At 47.0% G+C, this 26785-nt stretch overlaps 1 protein-coding gene across 1 annotated transcript in view; it reads right to left on the bottom strand.

Moving 5' to 3' along the window:
- Nucleotides 1-11094: 11094 nt before the first annotated feature.
- The window catches only part of Aatf (apoptosis antagonizing transcription factor), a 97511-nt gene continuing 81820 nt past the window's right edge, over nucleotides 11095-26785 (bottom strand). Inside the window, exon 12 of the mRNA XM_021641461.2 lies at nucleotides 11095-11524. Coding sequence (XP_021497136.1) covers nucleotides 11461-11524 — 64 coding nt within the window. The 3' untranslated portion in view covers nucleotides 11095-11460. The remainder of the gene's footprint in view (nucleotides 11525-26785) is intronic.

Genomic DNA, 26785 nt, shown 5'->3' with positions numbered 1-26785 from the left:
CAGAGCTGTGACCCTCCCACCCACACTCCTGCCCCACCCACAGGCCCAGACACGATTATTCCTCAACACCCGATAGAAGGGTCAGTGGCACCCCAGGCCCGATAGAAGGGTCAGTGGCACCCCAGGGTGTGTCCTCTCCTGTTCAGGCCCTCATGGGGTCTCACTCCTAACCCCGACACGACTGGCCAGGCTCAAACCACGTGAGCGTGCGTGTGATATAGACTCCCTGGGCTGGGACCCGGGTCACCACGCCCTGCGCTCTGAGCTTCATCACGGACCAGGTTCCTTCCCTTCCATGCAGGCTCCGGGGCTCCACCCTGGACGTCTCGGCCAGCAGGAATCGCCCCCCGAGATGATGGCTGAGCACTGGTCTGCGGGTTCTCCTCCCCGTGATGCTGTTCCCAAGCCGATTCCCCGGGTCACTTGTAGGCACAGCGGTATCGGGGAAACTACTCAGGCCAGTCACCACGACGCCACAGCATCTGCCTAGGAAACTACCAGGGAAAGTGCCGCCTTCAAAGGGAGAAGATCAAAATGCTGTCATCTTTTAATTTAATCCTTTTGTTGCATGGCTGGTCTTAAGAGGGATGAGAGAGATCCAAATAAAAATGGAAACAAACTATATCTTTGTGGCTGTTATGTTTTAGTCTTTTTTTTTTTTTTTCTCAATTTGGGCCATAAAATAGGTCAGCTCTGTTACTGATCAGCCTTCCCACAAATATTTAAAACAAATTGAATTGCACACCCAATACCCATCACAATTACACCAGGCACAATAACTAAATTAGCAATTCAACAAAATAATTGGAAATGCGATTCTCTCTATTCCACTAGTCTCCCTGGAGGGTTTAGCCGATCTGTGGGGGAAAACTCAGCTTTCCTAATTCTGCAGCTAATTAGAGGCACACTTGTAAATGAAGTTGTTTGTCTTGAAGTTGAAATTCTCTTCTGGGGGTGGGGGAGAGGGAAGGGGAGACGAAAAGTCCTCACTACGGAAGGAGGGAATGAACGCTGAGGTTCACAGGACGGAAGCCCCGGCGTTCCGACGCACAGCCCTATCTGCAATTAATAAAGCGTCACCATTTCACCATCACTTGAGTATAATGAACTCGAGAAGGCCTGGCCTGGCGCTCATCTTTGTAAATACAGAGGCGCAAGCTTTTACCATACTCGCAACAGAAGGCCACGGGGGCTGTCAGAAGCAGGATGACACTGAAGCCAGTGACGGTCCACAGCTGCTGCTTCTGGCCCCCCCTGAGCTCCCACTCGGGACAGAAAACCAAGGGCTTATTACCCCAAAAGGAACCTAGGGCCCGGTCCTCTCTGAATGGACCCCCCAGGCCTGCAGGCCATGGGAAGCCAAGCCAAGGCAGGACTTGCTAGCCAGAGCAGAAAGCTGCCCTGGCCTACTTGCCCAGGCCACTCAGAGAAGCAATCTCGAGGCTTAGGCTGTCCTTGGCCTCTTTTTGTTCCTCCAGGAAGGAAGAGTTCCATCTAATTATATAACAGGAACTAGGGCCTACATCTGCCCCTCACCCTCCTCCTTCAGGATTGAGATGTGACCTTAAAACAGTCTCCTCAGGGCTCCAGAGGCGTGAGGGGCAGCCTGCCCACCCCCATCTCCTCACCCCCCACAAACCGGGGCCTGGTCCTCCTGGGAGCAAAGCTTTCCAAGGCAGGTGCCCCACGGGATCCAGAGAGAAGACTGCAGCTCCTAGGCGGGGTGCAGGGGGCTTCTGCACCTGCTAGGGCACCGCTGAGTGGGTTCAGGAGCCCCTGCCCCTTTCTTCTCACCGGCTCAGACAATACCCAGCCCAGCGTTATCACACTCAAGAGCACTCCCGACGAGCCTTCCGTCGGGCTCTCAAAGCCAAGTGCAGCACGCTACGACTTGAAAGGACACAGGAGTCAAACTGGAAAATAATTGTGTGGCATCAGGAACTCTGTCCCAGCTTAATCCCTCAGGAGGGGCCCGCCCCTCCCACCAGCAGTAGCTACCGAACCGCCACTTGGCTCACTTACCCCGGATTCCCGGATCCTCGGGCTGAGAGCCCTGCAGACACCACACAACCACCATCTCACAGGGCTTCTAAGCGGCTGCCTCCGCTGCCTCCCAAGAGATCCGAGATCCGGAGATCCGGCACAGGTGTGTGAACTGTAGGCCCATCTGCCCTGGGGCAGCTGGAGCTCTGGTTCGCTGCCTATTGACTTTCAACGTTGTGGTTTGTCGACTCACAAAAAGATGGGACCTCATTGACGCGGGCTGAACTGTCCACTGCGTCCATCCTCGGGTAGCCCCCCTGTAAGTGCTCAAGAGCCACACCCGGGTCGTGGCTCTCTACAGACGAAAGGGCAACGTCACCCTAGAACATTCCATCAGACAGCTCGAAGCCCCAGGCCACTCCAGGAGTCAAAAGAAGCACTTTTTAGGCTTCTCAGCCATTACCACAGACAGAAGGGACCCAAGCCTGGACATTACGACAGGGCAGGGGGGGTCCAGCTTGGACATCACCACAGGGCAGGGGTGGGGAGGACTGACCCTCCTGGAGCTGCCCTTGGCCTTCCTTCGGAAGGGAACTGCAGAACTGTGTTAATTGCTCTGAGCTCCTCCGGGCGACACCTGCATGCCAATTCACCTACCCCCCTGCAGCTGCTGAGCGGGGACCAGGTGGCCCAGGAGGGAGCATCCAGAACACCACAGCCAAACCCCTGGCAGTGACTCACACCTGGAAGAGGGTTCAGAGTCAGCCCTCAGGAGGAGCAGCAGCTATGGCAGGGGCACCTCCAGCGAATGCTCTGGGTTGCAGGGACAGCTCTCTAGGCCTCAGCTCGAGCCCACCTCACAGTAAGGAGGTAAGCAGCTGGGAGCCGAGCTGGGGCATCATCCTACGCCGAGGCAGCTGCTGCCCACTAAAGACCCTAGAGCCTGGGGCTGGCTGACCCTAGTCTAATTCACTTCTCCACCTGTAACAACAGGTTTTATTTTGTTTAAAGTCTGTCTGTCTGTCTGTCTCTGTGGATGGGTGTTTGGCCTGTATATCTGTGCACCACGTGTGTGTGTGTGCCTGGTGACCACAGAGGCCAGAAGGGAGCATCTGATCCCCAGGACTAGAAGTACAGATGGTTGTGAGTCATCACTTGGGTGCTGGAACTAGAACCCAGGTTCTCTGGAAGAGCAGTCAGTGGCCTTAAGCTCTGAGCCATCTCCAGTCCTGGGTAAAGATAGCATGGACTCGCCACACACAGACAGAAGTCATGGACTGTCTCCTCCATTTTATTTTTTTTAAGTGTGTGTGTGTGTGTGTGTGTGTGTGTGTGTGTGTGTGTGTAGGAGTTTGCAGTGTGAGGGGGTGCCTTTGGCATCCAGAGGGTGGGGGGCCTCAGGACCCCTGGAGCTGGAGTGAGCCATCTGGCCTAGGTTCCTGGCACTAAGCTCATGCATGCCCTTGACCTCCGAGCCACGTCTCCGGCCCTCTGTCCTCCACCCAGAGCGTCGCAGTCCACCGGTAACCCCTCCATGCTGCTGACAGCATTTCTACCTGTCTGTGGTCCAGCCACAGCACTGCGCTCTGTGTCCCCGAGTTAAAGCCCTGATGACCTCACCGCCTCCCTGAGCACAGAAGCAACGGGCAGGCTGTGGCGCAGGCAGCAGGGGCAGAAGCTCCTCTCTGCCACGCTGAGGGGAAGCTGGCGGGCAGGGGCTCTGTGTTACAGTCTCCAGGCCTTTCTTCCCTCTCCATATTATTAAATTTCCTTTCTTAAGAATTCAGCATCCTTGACCTCAACAAATGAACTCTGAGAACCCCGAACCAGGGGAAATAAAGCCATGAACTCCTCAGGAATGTAAATGCTGCTAAAATGACCCTTGCTGAGACCCACAGGGCAGCGGGAAATCTATAGCCACACTCAGAAAGAGACGGAGTTAGATAAGGCATCTGGCCGCTTACTCCAGCCTCCCCGCCAAAGGCGCAGGTAATGAGGGCTTTGTCAATAGAGCTGTCGGACAAATTGAATATACACAAATCGTGGGCTGATATGGATCCCTTGGACTAAAGAGAATTAGTTAATGAACTTACCAAATGACAGGCAGGCTTTCCCCCCCTTCTTAGGTTATGAAGGAGAAAGGAAGAAAAGAGAAAATGTGGCTGGTACACTTCTAAACAAAAGGTCCTGTTCACAGAGCTGAGCGTCACTCAGCACCTAGCCTGTCACCAAAACGCAAGCCCGGGGTCAACCCGAACAGCAAAAGCATCATGGGAGAAGCGGCCAGCGTGGTTTCAGATGCACTGGGCTGGTTTGGACTAAGCAAACAGCAGAAAAGGCAGCGGAGCAGCCTTGTCCCAGTGTCCCAGTGCTCCAGTGTCACATGAGTCTGCAGCCCCAGGCTCCTTCCTCCTCTCTGCCTCCTCTATTTCAGAGTCTGGCCCAGGGGAGATTCAGGTCTTTTCATACACAGTGGCTGCTCCATCTAAAATGAAGTGGCTGATGCGGTCTCTCTCCCTCTCCCTCTCTCTTTCTCTCCTTTTCTTTGTTCCCTTCCTCTGGTACTTCCAACAATTGCGATTAATTGATCTTTTTAAAAATTAACACATGAGGCCTGGCCAGTGGTGATGCACGCCTTTAATCACAGCACTCAGAAGGCAGGAGCAGGTGGATCTCTGTGAGTTCAAGGCCAGCCTGGTCTACAAAGTAAGTCCGGGACAGCCAAGGCTACACAGAGAAATCTTGTCTTAAAAAGAAACAAAACAAAACAAAACAAAGAAAAAAAAAAAACATGAAAATCTGAGGATCTCACTGTGTTTGACACATGTTCATACTGTAGCACATAGAAACCACAGTTGCCCGGCACAGCTTTGCGGTGAGAACACTCAAGCCCTCTCCTAGCTCTTTAAAATGGATCGCACACCACCAGACCGCATCGTCTGCTTCCTGCATGCGGAGCCCTCTCGCCACCCCTCCTCCCGCAGCTCTGTAATTCTCCTGCCTCTGTAATCACTGCTCTGCTCTCAGCTCCCGCCAGTATCAGTATCAGTATCCTTATGCTGCGCGTGAGTCACACCATGCTCTCTGCATCTGTTTAACTTGGTCTCCAGCCGCAAACACAGTGTCACAAAAGACAGGACTTGGCCTTTCCTGGTTGAATATTATCCCACCCTGTATACTTTGGCTTGGTTGGCTCTTTATTGCCTTTCTTTTCTCTTTCTTTTGTTTGTTCTTCCTTCAGGCCTTCTTTCTTTCCTTCCTTCCTTCCCTCCTTATTTCCTTCCTTCCTTCTTTTTTCTTTTCTTTTTTTTTTTGAGACAGAATCTTGCCATGCACCCCCCACCCCCACACCTTAACATTGCAGCAGTTCTCCTGCCTCTGCCTCCCAAGATCTAGGATTACAGATACATATTATTACATCCAGCTCTGCCTTGGCAGTTGTGAATAGTATTGCAATAACGTAGACTATTGCAATGTCAGCGATACCGCAGATGCCTCTCCACCTGACTAAGTCACCCGTGGAGAAACAGCCATGCTCTTCTCCATGATGGCTGAGCTAGTTTCCATTCCCAAAACAAGATTCCCTTTGTCCACATCCTCACGAGCGCTTACTTTCCCCTTTATATCCTTCTAACCAGAGCCAGGCAATATCTGTGACTTTTTGTTTTGTGGGTTTTATTATTGTCGTTATTTTAATCTTTGTAACTGTGTGTGAACGTAGGTGCAAATGACACGGCATGTATGTGGTAGTCAGAGGACAACCCTGTGCGCCGTCCACCTTGGTTGAGACAGAGCCTGTTATTTTTCCCTTTATTTTTTTACTGTGTATGCCAGGCTAGCTGGCCTAGAAGTGTCTGAACATTCTCCTGTCCCATCCTGTGTCCCTGTAGGGCTCTGGGCTTGCTGCTCCAGCTGCTAAGCATCTCCCAACACATTTTTGTTTTGTTGTTTTGTTTCTTAAGTCAGAGTTTCTCTGTGTAGCCTTGGCTGTCCTGGACTCACTTGTAGACCAGGCTGCTCTCAGATTTCACAGAGATCTGCCCATCTCTGCCTCCCGAGTACTGGGATTGCAGTGTGCAGCATAGTGCCCAACTTTCTTCTTTTTTGAGACAAGAGTCTCTGTAGTCCAGGGTGACCACAACCACCCAGGAATCCTCCTGCCTCAGCCCCCCACCTCCAGTGCTGGGATTATAGAAATGCATCATTACAGTTTTCACTATGGCTTATGCTTCCTTGATTAATGCTGAACTTTTTTCATATGTGTCTTCTTTTGACAAATACATTTGGATATAAATGTTCCACACAGAATAAAAGGATCTACTGCCTTTTCCCTTTGGAACTAGGAATCAAACTCATGGCCTTGTACATGCTAAGCGTTAACCCTACCACTGAGCTATACCACAGCCCTGATGATTACTTGATTTAAAAAAAAATCTTATCTATCTGTCTGTCTGTCTGTCTATCTATCTATCTATCTATCTATCTATCTATCTATCTATCTGCCTATCCATCCATCCTATGTAGGAGCATTCTGCTGCATATACACATGCATGCCAGAAGAGGGCATGAGGTCCCTTGATAGATAGGCGCCATGTGGGTGCTGGGAATTGAATACAGGACCTCCGGGAGAGCAGCCAGTGCTTTTATCTACTGAGCCATCTCTCCAGGCCCCAAATTCTGGTTTTTCTTTTTTTCAAGACACGATTTCTCTGTGTAGCCTTGGCTGTCCTGAAACTCATGCTGTAGACTAAGTTGGCCTTGAACTCACAAAGTGCTAGGATTAAAGGCCTGTGCCACCACCCAGCCTATTTATTGTTTTTAATGTTTTATTTTTTGGATTTTATTTATTTATTTAATTGGTGTGTATGTGTGTGTGTGTGTGTGTGTGTGTGTACATATGTAGGTGCCCACAAAGACAAGAAGGAGACGTTATATTCCCTGGAATTATAGGCAGCTGTGAGCTGCTCAGTGTGGGGGCTGGGAACCAAACTCTGGTTCCCTATGTATTCTTTTTGTTATTTAAATTTTGTGTTTTGTCTCCATGTGTATCTGTGCATCACATACATGTCTGGTGTCAAAAAAGGCCAGGAGAGAACGTTAGATTCTTTGGAACTAGAGTTATAGATGGTTGTGATCCTCCATGTGGGTGCCAGGAACTGAACCTGGGTCCTCTGGAAGAGCATCTAGTGCTCTTAACCACTGAGCCATCTTTCTAGGCCCTATTTATTCATTTTTGAGACAGTCTCTTGAGGTAGCCCAGGACTGCCCGGAACTCATGGCCCGTGTTCAGCCTCCCCAGGGTTGGCTCAGTGGGTAAGGACGACAGTCCACAAGCCTGACCACCTCAGTCTGATCGCCAGGTGAAGGCATTGGAGCAGCTCAGGTGGGGTGGGGAGCAGAGGGAAGCAATTACAGGAATCTGGAAGCGCAGGGGCTGGGAGGGCTAGAGGACAGTATATCTTCCTTATTACCCACCATCTTGCCATGGCAAAGTACCTTAGAGGCAGCCACTGATTCCCGTAGGAGCACTACCACAAAGATCCCGAGAACAGGATGCAGGCTCACAGCTCCCTTGCTGCAGTGTAGCTGCTCGAAGAAGTTATGCCATCCAGAAACGTGTCCAAGAAGCTGGCTAAATACTTGACGCTGCTCCAAAAGGAGTCAGTAGTGAGTGGGTCCAGCTTGGCGTGTGTATGGACATGGACGACAGCTTTTCCAGGGCACTCAGAACCTGTGCCCACTGGTTCTCGCTGGGCATGTGTTTTGTGGTATTGATCGGGGAGGTGGTATATATGGCCGCACCCCCCCAATGAGCTGCACCTCAGCCCCAAGAATCTGGTTTTTATTTTTAAAAGTGCAAATGAAGCAGTCTAGGAGGCAGAGGCAGGTGGCTCCTTATCTCAATAAAAACAAAAAGTACAAATAAAAGAATTTTCTTGTTTTGTTTTGTTTAAAGACAGGGTTTCTCTGTGTAGCTTTGGCTGTCCTGGAACTCACTCTGTAGACCAGGCTGGCCTCTGCCTCCCAAGTGCTGGGATTAAAGGTGTGTACCACCATCAGCCAGCTTCAAATGAAAATAAAATAAAACAATCCAGTAAAAAAAAAAAAAAAAAAAAAAAGTCAGGTATTGGACACATGGTATCAGCTCAGTGGTGGATGAATGTGCTTAGCATGTTCAATGCTCGGGTTTGCATCCCTGCACGAGGAAAAGTCCAGGTCTTCCAAAACAACATCGCTCCCATTGAGGGTCATGGCCGTTGGGGAAGAGCATGCCTACCCAGTTTCCTGCCCACCATCCTGCTGGAGGGTGAGGAGCAATGACTTGAGCATGATGTCTGAGGCAGTAGGCAGGACAAAATTAGACCAGCAAACCCACACGAAAGATGCTCCAGTCACCACTGCGGAGAGCTGGGGACAGGAACTCTAGATAACTTCTCATTTGGAAATCAGCATTAGCTAGCAAATGTAAAGTATTAGTTTTATTAAAATGCAAATCTATCAACTAATCCATCTTTCTAGTAGCAGCTGAATTGCAGGATCCATGTCAATTAAAATAGTTTCCAATTTATTCCTGGCTGGCAGGAGGGTGGTCTTCTGCATTTTAAAATGCGCATCTACCTTTTAGTGAGAATTTTCTCCCCTTCCTTTTTCATCTCTCCTGTCTGTAACTCACTTTAATTGAACTCTGGGCTCCAGTCATTTTGAGTGATCTGTGAGCCTTCCTCCCTGGGTCTTTCTGGGTCGCATCGGCCCCCAGGTGTTCCCCGTGGGCTCATGCCCACACTGTTCTTCCAGCAGTGGCTCTGGCGCTGGAATGGGAGTGCTTGGGGTATTTTAAAGTGACCGTTTGGAGACAGGCCTGTGTGTGGGACCCACTGGCTTCTGCTGACTCATTTTCTGAGTGACTGCGGGCCTAAGTTTAAGCATTTCACTGACAGTCCAGACTAAGAGGTCACTTGGGATCGACATGCACAGGCACAGTTAGGAAGAGAGGAAAAGCTCCGCCCTCCAGCAGCCCCTGCCAACTTGAAAATTCCATCCTTGAACTCATTTATCCAACACTCTCTGCTTGAAGCCTGGCCCGTTACTACTATGCAGTGGTCCTGAATCACAAGCAAACCACACATAGGATTCCTGTCCAAGAAACTTTGTCACCAAGTTTTAACAAAACACTATCAAAACCTGACTTTAAAGATGGCTGGATAGCCAGGGGTGGTAGGGAGGCAGAGGCAGGAAGATCTCTGTGAATTCCAGGACAGCCAACGCTACACAGAGAAAACCTCTAGGAGGGAAGGCGGGGAGAAGGTCTGGTTAACTAAACCTGCACCCAGCTGTCTGTAGCCATTTTTTCTTACCTCTGGATGAGTACATGTGAGTCTCCTCCTCTTGCTGGGTTACACTAGCTAAACTCAACGGAGATGAGGAAAGGGAGAGTAGGAGGGCCTGAGGAATCTTTTCTAAAGAGCCCTGGCTAGCCTGGAAGTCAAAGACCACCTGTCTCCGCTGGGATGAAGAGGCAATGAGAGAGAAGTCAGGGTTAGCTCCCTAGTCAGAAATAGTCAAACAGGAAGCCTCAGGGCCCAGCTGTGGGCTTCGGGACCCTGTCCTCTCTTAGTCTTGCTAAGCCAGTGTTCATACTACCCAAATCACTATAGGCATTTCTTTCCTGGACTTGACAATTAGCATTTTTGCTTTCAGTCTAGAGCGAGAGCTGAGGGCCTCTGCACGCTGAGCAAGTGCTCTATCCATGAGGTGCACCCTCTGCTCCCAACTGCTATTTTTCATTGAAAATTCTAACTATATATTCATGGTCTAAAGGGTGACATTCTAGATGTCCACAGCATGAAGTGGCTCAACTGAGCCTTTAAAAAAGATTTATTTATTATGTATACAATGTTCTGTCTGTATGTATACCTGCAGGCCAGAAGAGGGCACTAGATCTCAGAGAGCTACGAGCCACCATGTGATGGCTGCGAACTAACCTTTGGTAGAGCAGCCAGTGCTCTTAACCTCTGAGCCATCACTCCAGGCCCCTGAACTGAGCCTTTATTTAACAAATCCAGAGCCACCCTGACTTTTTTTGTGTATGGTGAGACATCTGGAATTTATTGCCCACATTGCTCTGGCCCTCAAAGCCCACTCCTCCAGCCTACACAACTCTCTACAGAACATGAGCAACTGCCCATCCTCCTCCACTCAGCTCCTCCGAGCTGCTGTAGCCACCAGCCTACATTTGGGAGTTAACTACTTTAGACTTTGCTTACACGTAAGATCTTTGTCTTTCTGTTCCTGGCTTATATCACTTAGCAGTGTCCTCTGGGCCTGCCCATGCTGTCACCAAGGACAGAATCCTTTCTTGGCCTACAGCTGAACAGAATTCCTCTGCGCACACATACACATTTCTACATCCCTCTGTATTTAGAACAAATATCCATACTGAGAACAAGGACTTCTCAAAGAAGACATACAAATGGCTAAGAGGTTCACTAGAGAATGCTGGATATCATGATCATTGGAGAAGTGCAAATTAAAACCACATTGAAGCTTCACCTGATAAAATGGCTTTTTTTTTAACCAAAGACACGTCATGACAAATGTTGGCAAGGCAGCAACGTGAGCTCTTGAGCACTATCTGGGGGACAAAACTTGTGGCAGCCATTATGGAGGATCCTCCAAACAGTGAAAAAGGGCTGGAAAGCAGAACATGTGCTCAGAGGCTGTGAAGTCCTGGGTACTCAGCACTGTGCAGGCGCATGCGTGTGTGTCTGTGTATGTGTACACACACATACACAAAACAAACAACAAAACAACACAGAGAAAGACAGACAGACAGAACTGTCCAGCAATCCCAGCACCAGGTAAGTACCAAAGGGAATGGAAACTAACAGGTGAAGGTCAGTCAGATGGTCCCACAGCACCACTCACAATAGTCTAGATGTGAAATAACCCAAGTGTGCAGTCAGGGATGAACGGACCAGAAATGCAGTTTTATACTGTGTGAGGAGACCATTTAGCTAGAAGAAGAAAAACCCTCTCAGCAGGTGTGACACTGTGCAATTTAACACTAAACCGCCTCTCTGGCTCAAGAACTCAGTGATGACAGTGACAACAGATTTTTTAAAAATTTATTTTGGTTTTAATTGTATGTCTGGTGTGCATGTGTGCACACCTGAGCGTGGTGATTACAGAGGTCAGAAGACGGCATCGAAGTCCTTGGGGCTGCAGTGAGAGGCTGTGTGAGTCTCGGGTGCTGGGAACTGAACCTGGGTGCTGTGTAAGAGCAGGGAGTGCTCTTGACCTGAGTCCTGGCTCCAGCCCTGTGATGGCTGAAGGAGTCAGAGCCTGAGCTTTCTCATACAGAAGGCACGAGCTCCACCATCGTAGGGGTCCCCAGGCGCCACTTCCTGAAGTCATTCTAGCCTCTTCTGGAAGCAGCAGGTGGCTCCTGTACTGGGGTCAGGAGAGAGGATGGTGATGTCAGTCCCCATGGTCTATGTCAGGACGGTTGAGCTGGCCGAAAAGAGATCGATACAATTCGGTCCTAGGAAATAAAGCAAACTGGTTAACACACTGCTTAACTTTTCAAGGTTAAAAAGAGACCAAGAAACTGGGAAACACCTTCATCTGTTTCTTCAATTGAAAACACAGCCACGTAATTAAGAACCACATCTCGGAGCACTTACTCAAAAATACGAGGGAAGAAGAGACCCAGAAACAGCCAATCACATAGTGAAATATGTAAATAGTCCAGTGTGCTGGATACCCTGTCTCCAGGGAATGAGTTTTCTATAAGTTTGCCCTTTACAGACAGGCTCTTCAAGTAAGAAAACAAGATTGAATATTTTAATAGGATATATGAGACTGGCACACAACGAGAGGATTCAATCAGACATGGGATGTAGGGGATATAATTTAGTTTTCATACATTTTCTGAGACTTGGCAGTACTTGAAAAACAATGAAAATGACCCAGCAACAAGATTCCAATTACGATCATGTGTGCAGAGGTTCAGAACAGAAGCAGGGTTCTACCCCTCCCCCACACTCCATTCTCTAATCTCAATCTAAAAGATAATTTAATTGGCTAATTTATTTTTGAGGTTGGATTTTAAAAATTAACATTATTGGGCTGAGTCGTGGTTCAGTGGGTAAAATGCCTGCTCTATAATCCTGAGGTTAGCTCTCCAGTGCCCTGCACTCAATAACCTCAGTGCTGGGGGAGAGTAGGAACAGGAGGGTCACTGGGGCTTGCTGGCCAGCTAGGATAGCCAAAACAACTGTGTACTCTAGGTTCAGCAAGAGAAAGATGTCTGACATCCTCTGTGGTCTCTGTATGAACCTGAAAACACAGATGTGCACAAGTATATCATAAACACACCCCACAGCAATGAAATAAAGCTAGCCGTGGATGGGTGGATGAGTCCTTTCCTTAGGAACCATCCACCTTGTGTGCTGAGACAGGGCTTCTCTCTGGCTGTGGCTGGTCAATAAAGCTCTAGGGATCCTCCTGTCTCCATTTCCTCAGTGCTGGGTTGTAAGTGTGTACCACCCTTACCCAGCTTTTTGTGTGGGTGCCAAGATCATACACAGGCCCTCCTCTGTACAGCAAGTGCTTTATCAGCCGAGTCATCCCTCTAGCCCATTGTATTTTGAGATGGGGTCTCACTGTTTTTGACACTTCATACTCTGGATCCTACTGCCTCTGCCTTCCAGTGCTGGGATTATAGGAACACACCACTGTGCCTAACTTTAAAGCTGAATTTGGACATTAAAAATACAGTAATGGGGACCAGAGAGATGGCTTGTGGGTTAAGAGCCCTTGCTGCTCTTCAAAAGACCAGGCAGAGTTTGTTTCCCTGCATCCATGTTGGGTAGCTCACATCTACCTGGGATTCCAGCTGCAGATATCAGATGCCCTCCTTAGTCACATGCACAAACTCACTCTCTCTCACATGTGTGGACAACTAAAAGTAAAAAGAAATCTTTTTAAGAAACTACAGCAAATGATCACTACAACTTCCATTGCTGTTATATGTACCGCACTTGGCTCAGCCTGGAAACTAGCAAAGGGGTTGAAATAGCAAGGAAGCCTTATCAGGCTGGAGAACCAGGAACCAGGCTCTAGAACATGTTCCTTGGTAGATGGGGGGCAGAACCGCCCTGCAGTAGGAGGCAGCTCAGAGTTCCAACGCACAAGACGGCCCTGGGCAAGGGTCCACATCTGCTCTGTCCAAGGTTCTCATCAATGACTTCCCAGAAAGGGAGAGCAGCCAGACAGGATTAAGTTGACAAGCCAGGTAGTCCACAACCCAGAGGAGAGCCACAGACTCTCTGACCCCTTCAGACCTAGCCTTCAACAGCCTGCTACTGTGTTGAGAAAAAGGGTTTCTGGAAGTGTTCTTGCTGAGAACTCCCAGCAGCCATTCTGACCCAAGAGAAGCCGTCTTTCCAACTGTTTTTGCTTTTTCTTGCTCTAACAGGGCTTTAACTTGTGGACCCCCTGCCTCTGCCACCAGTGCTGGCATTACAGGCTTGTGCCATGATGCTGGCTCAGGTCTTCAGCACTCACCCTGCTGTAGCTGTGGAGTAAGAGATGCTAACACGGGAACCCCAAAAGTTAGAACATACTGGAGGGAGGAAGAGAGGGAGGAAGGGAGAGTTAAGAGGAAGAGAAGGAGGGAGGGCAGAAGGCAGAAGTGAACCATCCCTGTCGTGTGGGGACTACTGCACAGGCAGAAAAAACTGTAGACAGGAAACAACAGTCTCTAACTGGCAACTAGCCCTGAGCCCCACACATTCCATTGTTTCCTAGCTCTAGGCACCTGTCCAGCCCTTAAAGGAAAAAGGCCTCACCCCAAAGGCAAATGAATACCCACATGCTGACCCTCCAGATTCCCAGCAGCCATGTCCTGCCTTCGCTCCTCGCATTATGGCCAAACTATCTGCCAACATGGCCTCTCTAGCCATTTCAACCAAGAAGAGAGATGCCAGGACAAAAAAAAAACAAAAAAAAAAAAAAAAAAAAAAACAAAAAAACAAACAAACAAACAAAAAAAAAAAACAGAAAAGAAAAGAAAAGGACAGCATGACTTAAAGGTGATGACGGCTGAGGAGAGAAGCAGGCCAAGTGCTGTTTTATTCTTCAGGCTGCCCCTCCTAGCCTGCACCCAGAGCCATCACTGGTGCCGAACAAACACTTCCCCTCTGCTCCACAATGGCAGTGCAGTGCATGGACCAAAGGCAGCAGCTACTGTCCACTGAGAGGTCACGTGTCAGGAGCAGAGAGTGAAATGCTGAACCTATGTTTTAAGAGAACATCATTTCACACTCAGTGTCGCAAAACTGGCAAACAATGCAGTTGCTTGTGGCAAAGCAACCCGGGAAATTGAGTCGCCTCTGTTCTTAAAATGTATTATTGAGGGGGAGGCAGGCCGAGTGAAGACAGGATTATCCCAACGTAAACATTGAAAACAAATCTAGCGCTTACTCACCCACTCCCATATGCATTTTCCAAAGCCTCATGCACTGCCCTCTGCTACTTCAGCTCAAACTGCCTCTTACCAGAAACACAGGCTGATCTTTCCTCTCTTCTCTCATCTTCCAGCTCCAGAGACACCCAGGAAGAACACTTTCCTAAGGTCCCAGATCACTTCCTTGGGTAGGGCATCACTCCCACCCACCAAAAATCAGGGCTCCAGTTATACTGGACTCTGAGCATGTAAGTGACTTTGGCAAAGCCGGAGCTGAGCCCTGTAGGAAAAATAACATAAACCCTGCATACCATCACACATTTAAACTGCCATGTAATATATTTGGGGTGGTATTTTATTTGTTTATTTTTGTGTATATTTGTGTGGGTAAACACGCCTGGTTACAGGTGGAGGTCAGAGGACTGAAGGTTGTATGGCTTGCTAGCAAGGGCCTATAACCCATAAGCCACCTTGGCAGCCCAGGTAGTTTTCTCAGTAAATTTAAAGAGTAAAAAGGACCTAATTATTGGAATACGGAAAATATTAACTTTACATGGGTGGGCTTTGAGCCAGGTTGAGGACAGCTCAAACAGGCCATGGAGAGGAGACTCCCTCCAGCACATATTTCCAACTGGTGTGGAGTTTCATCTCCAATCCCTGCTTTCTCCTCAGAAGGCCTTTAGGCGCCCTTATGAAGATGGAGGGATAGAAAGCTCAGAGTTTCTCACCCACAAGCAGCTGCAGGGTCTGCTAAAAAGGTAATCCAGCACACCCTTTTCCCACCTCAAGGGCGACATATAAGCGAGACAGCTGAAGCAGCCACAAGGCAGCCAGACAGCTTCTGCTACCTTCCCTGCAGTGTCCTTCCTGGGCAAAGCTGGCTGTAGATGGATCTACTACCAGCTCTCCAGGTTAACCCCGTCTCCCTCTGGGTCTACAGCATAACTGGAGAATTGATGCTGAGGTCCCTGTAAGGCTCTGTCTGCATAATGAACTTGGCAAGCTTTTGTTTCAAATACAGACTCCTGCTCTTGATCACACAGGAATAAAGACAAGAATCTCGGTACTGAAATACTTTCCTGCTTCATCTCCAAACCCTTGCTCTCGATGGCCAGTGGCGATGTCCACTGTAAAACATGTATGAATGTTGGAATTACATAGACTAGGCAAGAGTAATTACCAGGACTCAGACCCAGGGTAGAAGGGTCGACGGCAGGGGCTCTTCCTTGGATTAAAATTTAACTCGCCCTTTATTACAACCTACAAAAGCAAGTAATGAGCATGAACATTTTTATTTCTTTTAAACTGTCATTTAGGCTGCAGAGGGGATAATTACCTATCTCTAGTGTAGTAAGGTTTTATAACCCTTAGTGAGGCATTTTCTAATTTAATATTTTTACTATATTATCATAAAACCTGTTTCTAGAAAAAATGATCACAAAGTAGCAGCCATTTTCTATAAAGACAGAGTGTACGGGCCTGTGTGCAAGGATGTGGCTCACTGTGTGTGTTCTGAAGGAAGACCTTCGGCGTGGTGGTCTGGCCTCGGCTGAGACGTGAAACAGAGCACTGTGGGTGAGTGTTTACGCGGTCCTCAGCGAAGTGACTGTGTGGCGTGCGCTCATCAAAGGACTGCAACACAGACCATTGTCTTTCACGATGCTATTTGGGCAGAAAGTAAAAAGCAGTGTATTAAACCTGCAAATGGCCTGTGAGGGGCTTTCAATTTGCTAGGTCAGTAGCTTGTGCATCCCACTCTGAATTCTCCTGTCTGCTTTCTGGAAAACCATGCTCCTCCTACTCTGGCCTGGAAACTTGTGGCCAGTACAAAGACAGCAGCTGAGCCCCGGCTCCCCAGAAAAAAACAAAACAAACAAACAACTCTCCACCATCTAAAACTAGATCATGGTCTCTATAAGTGAGAGTCACATGTCTTCCAAATCCACCTTCCAACACAGTAATTTGTTCTTCTGATTAAGGGCATAATCTGGGCCAGGCACAGTGGCACATGCCTGTCATCTCAGCACTCAGGAAGATGGGCAAGTGGATCCCAAGTTCAAGGTCAGCCTGGGCTATACAGCAAGATCCTGTCTAAAATTACAAAGGAAAGAAGGGAGGAAGGAAGGGAACGACAGCCTCAAACCTATATACGTTGTTGCCTTTGATTAATTTGAAATTGTTCATCTGTTGCTTCTAAGGGGCCAGCAACTCTAAATAACCATGCCATTTAGAAAGCACCCTGACCACCTCTCCTTTCTGCTCTCTACCTCCCCCTGCACACTGCAGACCCTACACTACACACTACAGTATGGCAGCCTGAGGGTGACCCTCTACACACATTTAAGAAGCAGGGATAGTGATAGCACACACAGGGAGAAGACTAACAATTCTAATCCCACCACTGTCAGGCTGGACACATCCAGATCAAGTTTAAAACCTTGCAGAAGGCTCCTAGTAGACGCGGTGGGACCACCTGTATAGACGAGCACACTGATGCCTGCAGTACCCTGACCAAACATGGTCTCAACGATGACACCTTCTCATATTTGTGTTTTGAAAATAATTTACTTAGCACTTTTGGAAGCTTATAAAAATATGCTACATATGAATAGTCCTTGGCCTCAAATCTAGCACACAGTATAATAAATTAATACATATGAATGCTAATCTGAACTTCAATAGCTATTGTAGAGGATTACAAAGACATACAGGAGCCTAGAGAGATGGCTCAGCTGCTAAGAATGCATACTGCTCTTGATCTACCAACACCACGTTGGATGGCTCACAGCTGCCCATAAATCCAGCTTCAGGAATCTGGTAACTCTCTTCTGGCCTCTGTAGGCACCTGCATCACATATGCAGATTCACACATCCATACACATTTTTTAAACTCTAAAAAACCAAATAAACAATAACAACAAAGACACAAGGAAACATCAGAAGTCAGATTAGAAAGGTAACCATTTTCAGTCACCAGCCTAGACAACTACTCCACTAAGAGATCCATGGGAAACAAGCTTGCCATTCTAACCCACTGGCACTCACCCCCAGAGCCAGGACAGACAAGGGAGATAGATGGCTGCGCCCCAAGGCAGGCCGCCCAGCTTCAGATCCTCAGCAATCTCCACCACTGCTGCAACTCTTCCCAGCCATCTGGCTGAACTCCTGAGGTCTCCAATTTGCCTCCTGTAAGGCCCTCAGACTCTCTTTGCCAAATACCAGCACTGTGACAACTGTAGCATGGTGCAGTCCAGATAGGTCAGTGAAAACAGATTCCATCAGTGTGTGTGTGTGTGTGTGTGTGTGTGTGTGTGTGTGTTGCGCACACGCATGTGGCAGTAATTACTCTTGCCAGGGCCTTCTGTATCTGAGGCAAGTGCTGTAACACGGAGCCACATCCTGGGCTGACCTCCTACATTTGAACACAAACAGCACTGCCTTCAGAGTTCCACTCTCTTCTGCTCTCTCCACCAATAGGCTCAGGCATCCTAAAAACTACTGGAAGGCACTTTCCAATGAGCATTTGGCATGTGCCAATGGAACTAAATGAAAGATCCCCTTGCAGTCAATCGCCTGCATTGTCAGAAGGTAGCGTATGTCAGAGGACAACGGTGGGCGCTGCTGCTTCCCCTAGCTGACACCTGAGACCAAGAGACAACAGCTTGCTGGCTTACGCACACAGAAGTGAGCATAGCGGCAGCGCACAGCACACTCTGTAACAGGGCTGTACAGGGCTGCAGCCTGCTGTCACAACTAGTTCCCACCTTGGCCTGAGTGAACCGGCTTCCACAGTGAGACCACAGCATCCTCCAAAAGCAGAGTGCCCTTCACATATGTATGAGGGGTGACTGGCCATCTTGACACCTCATGGTTGGCTTCCAATGACACAATAAAGTCACAGGGCAGAAAGCTTATGTGTGACTCCGTGTAGAGCTAAGGAAGTCAATCCAGACTCCCTTATTCTCCTACCAACAAAAGTAGCTCACAGACTTCCCTCTTGATCTCCCCATGTTTCACACCAAGCCAAACCTAAACCAAAAATGAACAAACACCACAAAACAAAGCGAATAGCAAAAAAAGAAGGTAGTAGCCTGCCACAGAAGTCCTACGCTTCTTTGTGTCTTTTTTCTCCTTTAAAAAAACAAAACAAAACAAAACAAAAAACCCAAAAAAACCCAAAAAGTAATAGGATCAAACTAGCAAAATAGTGAGTGACCCAGAGACTATTTGCAGTATCACTAATCGTCAGGATTTGGATACTAAGTATTCTGTTCCCAACTGCGGAAGACAGCAAACTGCAGATGTGCCAACCCACCACAAGGTGGCAGTACACCACTCATTTCAAAGGGGAGACAAGGAGGCACAGAGCCCATAAATTACCCCGGCTGTCTGCTCTCATCACCATCTTCCCAGAGCTTGAAGGAGACTTGAGGAGGGCTATTCCAGCATGCTCTTTCAGCCAGGTCAGAACTGGGTCCTTCAAACCCCTGCAGATGCCTTTAGCCCCACGGCTCTAAATTACAGCTGGTGACACAGCCTCTGGCCTGTCTCCTAAGGATCAGACAGACTCAAGATTTATAAATGTTTAAAGAAGCAGGTTCAGGTCCCAAACAAAGGAGCTGAAAAGACTGGGGAGAAGGAAGGGAAGGAAGAGGGACAAGGGTGGGAATTTGTAAAGGCTTTCTTTTCACAACAGTTACAAATTCACTCCATATTAACAAAGATGAAAAATACTCAAAACTCCTACTAATCTTCACATGAACTTGAAGTCTTTAAATCCTATTAGAAAAAAAAAATACCTTATTATATTTTCCGGGGGAGGGGAGTCTTCAGACAAAAGGAGCCCTGTTTCTCTCTGCTCCTGTGTGTTAGTTAATATTCCATATTCCTGGGATGATTTCTACTTTCACAGTTTGACTGTTTTATAACAGATTTGATGTGAGAGAAGACAAATGGCCTCACAAAAGAAAGACGACAAATCACCTCACTGTTTTTACCAGGGTTTTCCCTTATTTTTATTTATTTTTATTCTGGAGCTGGGCACAGGGCACTCTGCCTTGCTGGAGATGTTTAATATTAACGTCAGGCCACCACGATCCCTGCAATAGAGTTGGCTATGTTATGTTTACCGTTTCGTGACTGCTGGCTTCAGGAAGATGAAGCTCCTGTTCAAACAGCAGCCCCTCCGATGCTTCACTGCTTAGATGTGAGCCACTCACTTCCTTAGTAGCAGGGAAGGTGAAGCTTGTGCCCAGGCACACTGCAGTGCATTCACACCAGGGCAGGGGCCTAGGCAGGATACAGTTCTCACTCTATTGAACCTCAACTTTTAAAGGATGGGAATACACAGAAACAGGCCAGGGAGTTCGTGTCAGCCAGAGCGTCTGGGCCAGGCATGTTGTTCTTCCCTTTAGATGAGCCAGCAGACTGCCCTGCTGTCATGATGCCCAGGGCCCTCTTGGCCAGGCTCCATGAATAAAATTCTTGCCCTGCCTGTCTTTCGGTTCCTCTTCCAGGCTCTCAGCCTTTCTCCTGCATCTGGATAACTCACCTGCTCTCAATCTCATGTCTCTTCTGTGTAAAGACACACACAGTCTACAGAGAACCTGGATGGAATCAACTGCATTCCCCCTTGGCATGCAGAACTATTCTGTCATCTGAACCTATCACTCTGTTTACAGAGGCAAGAATCTCATCACTCATGTCTTACAGTAAACTGCTTAGTGTCAGTAAGCTGTAAATGAATCCCAGATATCAATGCCATCTCTTAAAATAATAATAAAAGACTAACTTGAGATAGGACAACCACTGTGTAGTCGAAGCTGGCCTGGAACTCACTATGTATGGAACTCACTATGTATGGCCTTGAATTTACAGTGATCCTCCTGCCTCAGCTTCTAGAGTACTGAGATTATGGGCATGAGCTCCCACGCCCAGCTCTATGACTCTCTGTATAATACAAATACAATTGAAAAGAGATTTTCCATTTCAAATACAACTTGAAAAGACGTAAATTGCTGCTTCCATCTTTTTATTTCCTAGCAGTATCCTTCAACCATAAGACAGGAAAGAGTTCTGAACAGTCTGTGCTAGGTACACCTCCTGTCAGAGCACAGCATCTGCCCCTCCCCATGTTGTCTTCCCACTGGACCAACCAGCTCCTGCAGTGAGCAGTGTGATGGCCTCAGCCAGTTTTATGACTGGCTTCAGGGAGCTTGACTGCTAAATGCAATATGAGGAGTTTTCATGTCTTCCCCTGAAAGCTGGTGTATCCTGCTGGCTTCCATAGCTGTGCCTCCTCCTACAGGATTGAGCTGTGGGAGAGGCGGAGGGCTGCCGTGTGTGTGTATGAGAAAATGTGTATTGATTTCTTCTTTCTTATAAAGGAGCACAAAGCATTGAAGAACAATTGGTCATCTTTGCAGCGTTTCATACTCCACACAAAGGCCCAGCCCCCACTGCCCTAAGAAGCAGAAAGGAGAATGGCCCAGGACACCACGGCCCTGTCTAGATCCTGCCTAGGCAGCCTCTGCTCTAGCCATTTCCCTCCCTGGCTAGTGTTCCTCATCTATATTGGAGAAGAAAGAGCCTTCAGCCTTATTTACCTTTTAAGTGGAGGTGCCAGAGGGTAAAACAAGTTAATGTTTATAAAGTGCTCTGCTTCCCAGAGGGAGCCATGGACAGAATACAAGGTGTGGCTGTGGCTCATTCAAGGCCTCATCCCAGGAGTGGTTATAGCGACACCTTCCCGGACGCGGATGGCCCTTTTCATACCCACACCAAAATAACAGGTTTATTATGCCTTGGTGATATACAAACAGAATTTATTCTACTACTGTTTTCTTCTCAAATGAGACAATTCTAAAAGCAGCCTATAGCTTTTACTAGTCATCTAGAGCCCACTTGGTGCTCACCATGTTTTCATAACCAGTAATTTGTTGGGAGGTCACCAGAAACCTAACCTGGCATAAAAACCACAGCCAAGATGATCAGGAAAAAAATTATCAGAAGAATACAAAATTCGGGAAGTGGTAGAAAATGAAATGTTTTTAGAAGATCTTCCCCCTAGGTTTATCCATTTATTTTATTTTATTTTATTTTTTTAAAGGCCTCTAAACAAAGGCTGGGCACCAGAGATCCTCAATCTTGTAGCCCTCATCTCAGGAGGTTTATTCCAACATGGCTGTAAACTATGAATAAACTAATCAGGTGGTGTAAACAGTGCAATGTTCTAGAACGGGGACATATTTAGAAAGCAACATGGTGGTGGACAGATCTGAAATGTAGACATGTAGAATGCTGTGGGAGAAGAGAACAGTGAGCTGAAAAAGACAGTTTACGGAGATTTCTATAATGGAGTCCATCTTTATAGGGTTGTTCTCAAAAATGATCTTAATGGCCCCTGAGCACAGACTTGCAAGGGCAGCCTTCACAGCCATGCTGGAAAGGAAGCTTTCCTATCTCTAAGTTAGCATGAACAGAAGTCAGAGGGAACTGGAGGACCTGGGAGCAGCTCCTGGGATGGAGGACTGCCAAGCAAACACAAATACAAACACAGTATGGATGCTTACAGATATGCAAGAGCAGCTGAAATGTCCCCCTATAAAAATGCCTTGCAATGAATTTTGTTACTATATGCTTTTAAAAAACCGAGGGCACCAAAATCCTAACAATACAAAGTTTAAAAGATCCATATATGTATGTATTTGTCTGCATAAAATACATACAACATTTCTTTGTAAAAAACAAAAGCAGGGCTGCTAGGATGGCTCAGCTGGTAAAGGCCCCATGATTTGAGTTTGGTTCCTGGAATCCACACGCTGAGAGGAAAGAAAAACTCCCATGTGCCCTCCATATGTGTCAGGGTGTGTGCACGAATGCACACGAAACAAACACATAAATGTTTAAAAAACAGAGAGAGAAGGGAGAGAAAAAGCAGGGTGCTAGATGAACCGTTCTGCATTTTAAAAATTTCTTCCAAACACAGATATTATTTTTACTATAGAGGAAAAGATACTCTAAGGACAAGGTGACAGTCTGGAATGGTGAAAGTAGAACTATGTGGGAAAATGGACAGAATACATACGGAAGAGGAAGCTTATCATGTGGTCTAGGCCTTTCGCACCAGCACCAGACAAAATAACCACAGGGCAGGTTTGGAAAATTCAGTGATTCAAACCAAAATGTAAACAGGCAGCAAGCAAAGTTCTCTTTTATATAGAAAATATCCCTTTACAAAATAAAAAAAAATTCTAGGCAAGTTGAAATTTCTGTTTGGTTGAGAAACTGCATTTTTCTCCAAAATTTCCCCAGTAGCAGCAGGGGTTAGCAGCTACACTCTGGGACCTTCTAGTTCACAACTTGTTTTAATTCATTACTCCATGCTTTAGTGTTTTCATCACAGAACGGGTGGACAACTCAGGGCGCAAAAACCAGAGCAAATACAGGCATCGTGGAGAAACACATCCTAGCAATCTGATGTCAGCTGGGGTCACCGTGGGAAACATTAATAACACGTGTGAATCACGAGAAAGGTGGAACGCTCAACTGACTTGCAAGTCGCTTTCGCTGTGATTAAAGCAGTATCTGTAAGATGCTACAATTAGAATCTCAGAGTAATTTTAAAATATATCCTTAAGAAAAACCATCTAGAATCACTTTAAAGAATGTAATGCCCTTTGTGGGGAAAAGAGAATTTAAAATTATGAAGACGTGCCGAAAACCTGGCAACAGAAATGAGAACTGAAGCCACAAAGCCCCATTTTGAAGGATTTATCTGCTCCATGTCCTCAGTCCGTTAAGAAGATGCGCTTTTATCACTCTCTCCTGCTTGGAACCAAGCTTCAATTTGACAGTTCAAATTCTCAAGTGTGAGAGGCCAAACAGCAACAAACAGAAAAAGCAAAGACACAACAGTAGTGTTTTCTTTACAACCCACTTTTGAGAGTCTGGACCAAGCCTCAGGCTTGAACTTGAGTTTCCTTTGTCCTTTCTGCTATTACTGGAAGAAGGTCTGAATCTCCCGTCTGTGCTGGGTGCCATCTTTAATGATGACATATGGGGGCCCTTTCTCCTCAGCACTGCTGGGAGAGGTCAGGCACATGGCAACACTCTCCCAGGTATCAACAAGTGAATTATAAACTATGTCAATCCGAGTTAATGCAAAGCTGTAATCCTCTTTAACAGAGATTAAATCACTGCCGTGAGTTATGTTTGCTCTGCAATCTGATAAGGAAGAGAGGGAGCTGCTAATAAAAGAGTAATGGGAGGCCTTAATGATACTGGTAAAAGGTAGCACCAGTTAGAGTGGGGTTCTTGTTCTGCTGATTAGATCAGTGTTGCATATCTGCACAGGCTTGTTTCACCTGTCAGAATAACCTGTGTCTTCTTAGGAGATAAGAAGCCTCAGAGAAAACATCTGTATTTTAACCATTCTTGCCTAAAGTTCTTATCCAACAGAAAATGCTGTAAGGAGGGTGTTTACTGGGGTCATGAGCAGATGAGCTCTCAATGCTGTGAAAGCTACAACAAAGTATCTCATCAAGACCAGTGCCTGAGTCTGCCAAATAAAGCAGCACACTAGCAGGAGAGCTTCAGAAAGCGGGGCCACAGGCTGGGGACTACACCGCCATCAGGACAGGGGTGGAACACGCCTGCATACAGGCGGCAGACCTACACACAAAAATGGCAAGCCAAAGACAAACTGCCTGAAGGAATTCTATTCCACTGAGGCACCTCAGGAGAAACATGGCGTGATGCTGACAAAACACTTTACAAGACGGGCTTACATTTGTACATTTCTTAAACTCCAGATGTAAAACAATAGTGCATTAGGTACACAGCACTTATCATCAAGGGGTCCTCTCCTTGTTTTTTTTTTAATGCCAGGAGCTTTATATAAGTGGGAAAGGTGAGGTTTTATTCCAGGGGAGAGAAGGGGGCTATTGTTCCTACTAAGAATTTGGGTTTTTGTTGTTACTGTTGTTTTCTGACAAAAAAAAAAAACACACAAAAAAACTAAATGCTAGTGTTGCCATGTTTGTAATAAAAGAAAGCAAACTTCACACATACGAAAAAAAATGCAAAAACCTGCACTTATAAGGACCAGTGATGAAATTGACCTGGTAAGAGAACCACCTCCTAGAAGTGGCAGCAAATACAGCCATGCCACCTTTCTCCAGCCTGTACCCAGTTCACTGTCACTGCTTAGACCCACTTTTCTTGCCAAGAACAGAAACCAGTTAGTGAAGTTCAGCCATGGACCCCTCCTCAGCATGTCTCAGGGTCTTGCATTGCTCTTCCTGAGGGCACGTGACCTCACACCTTTCAAATCTGCCTCCAAGAACCTATTATAGACAGCCATCTTCCTGCAGAGGAAGGTCATGGAAGTTTACTGTCCACGGTAAACCCTGTGGTCAGTACTCCCAGCAGGTGAGGAAAACTGCTTCTCAAAGTCTTTGACCAGCTTAGAAAGACCTCTGCCCATAAGTCAGGGGCAGTGACAGTGAAGAGTGGCAGTCCATGCCTGTCCTCAGCTCACCTTGGGCTGGCTCTGCAGACCCCCAGGACTATCTGCGTTGGGCAGGCAAACCAGACTTGCTCCGTGCAAAGAGTGTGAAGTGAGGCTTGTGTTCAGGCTCACAGTAACCCTTGTGTAAAGGCACAAGGTTCTTCAATTCAAGAAATGTGCACCAGACACACGCGTCTCCAGAGTTGGAGTAACACATACTGACCATAGGCCATCAGGGTCACACAAGACTTTCACTAACAAAAGTGCCTGGAAGGCACTTAAACCAGGATCCAAAGTGAACCTCTCCCAAAGGGAAGCATGGTGACAGAAGAACTCAGCTGGGCATTTGCATTTTAAAAGGTTTTATAAATAGATCAGTTGAAGACAAAAATTCCTTGTGTGAGAAAAGAATTTGTATCAGCAAAAATTAACTAACTTAAAGAACACGCCGCAGGGAACAAGCTGGGACGCCACATAGAGAACACTTAGCACCCCGGGTTACAGAACTCTGCTTCCTCCTGGTGAACACATTTCCATTTCAGTCCAAGCCAACCAATCCAAATGTACTGGACAGAGATAGGGAGTCAAGGATGAGCACTCAGAGCTCCCAAAACCACGGGGCACAAATCTAACGTAGTCTATTTGCACACAATACCTGGAGACAAGGAACACCTGCAGAAAGATGAAGGCAACGGCAGTCCTGGGTCAGCTCAGAACTGTGGGGAAGCTGCTTCTGGGAACAAAGCATCAGGGGCATAGGAGTTCTGTGTTGCCCACCTACATTATACCACACTTGGAGGGGGAGCTTGAAGAGAAGCAGCTACATGCCACAAAGTCAGTTCTGCACAGAAACCACCAGGGAGAGATCATTTTTTACATACAACAACAGAGGAATATCAGAACCTTCCCACGACCTTCATTGTTTCAAAACTGAAAATAGCTTTTTGTTGTTGATACAAAGCAAGACAAGTATCAAGTACTACAGACATGATACAGTAAAAGTCTCTCTTTACTTGACCTCATTCCCCAGCAATAAATATCAGAGGTTTCTTACCTGTAATAAGTATGAGTTTTCTCATAGGTTAGGGACAGCCCGCAAGGAAACTACAGCACTGCTGGCTCTGCTCACTTCCCCACTGGTGACCACTGAGACACTCCCTACACTTTCACACACTCCAGCACAGATACACGAGGATACTACATGCCTGTTTAATGGCTTTTTAAATTTAATATATTTTTATTTCGTGTGCACTGGTACATTTGGTGTTTTGCCTGCATGTATGTCTGTGTGAGGGTGTCAGATCCCCTGGAAATGGAGTTACAGACAATGGTGATTTGTCATGTGGGTGCTGGGAATCGAACACGGGTCCTTTGGAAGAGCAGCCAGTACTCTGAAGCATTGAGCCACTCTTTTCAGTCTGTTTAATGTTTTTTAACTTTTAAATTTTAATGTCTTCACTTTATTCTATGTTATGTTTTGCCTGCATGTACGAACATACACTACATGGAAGTTTGCACTGTGTGCCTGGTACCTGTGGAGTTCAGAAAGAGGGCTTTGGATATCCTGGAAGTGGTGTTACAAATAGCTGCAACCACCATGTGGGTGCTGGAAGCTAAACCTGGGTTCTGTACAAGAGCAGGAAGTGCTCTTAACTTCTGAGCCATTGCTCTCTCTCGCCCCTTAGTTTTTATCTTAAAATATAATGTGTGCTACAAGCAAAATTTCTTTCATCAGTTAACAGAATGTCTTGCATATCTTTACATGACAGTAAAACTATTTTGGTCTTTATTTTCCTCCTATCTTATAAAGTTGGGCACCACAA

The sequence above is a fragment of the Meriones unguiculatus genome, chromosome 7, assembly GCF_030254825.1.
Source record: "Meriones unguiculatus strain TT.TT164.6M chromosome 7, Bangor_MerUng_6.1, whole genome shotgun sequence".
Lineage (NCBI taxonomy): Eukaryota > Metazoa > Chordata > Mammalia > Rodentia > Muridae > Meriones > Meriones unguiculatus.
Note: the sequence above shows the minus strand (reverse complement) of the source record. Positions and strands in the feature narration are given on the sequence as shown.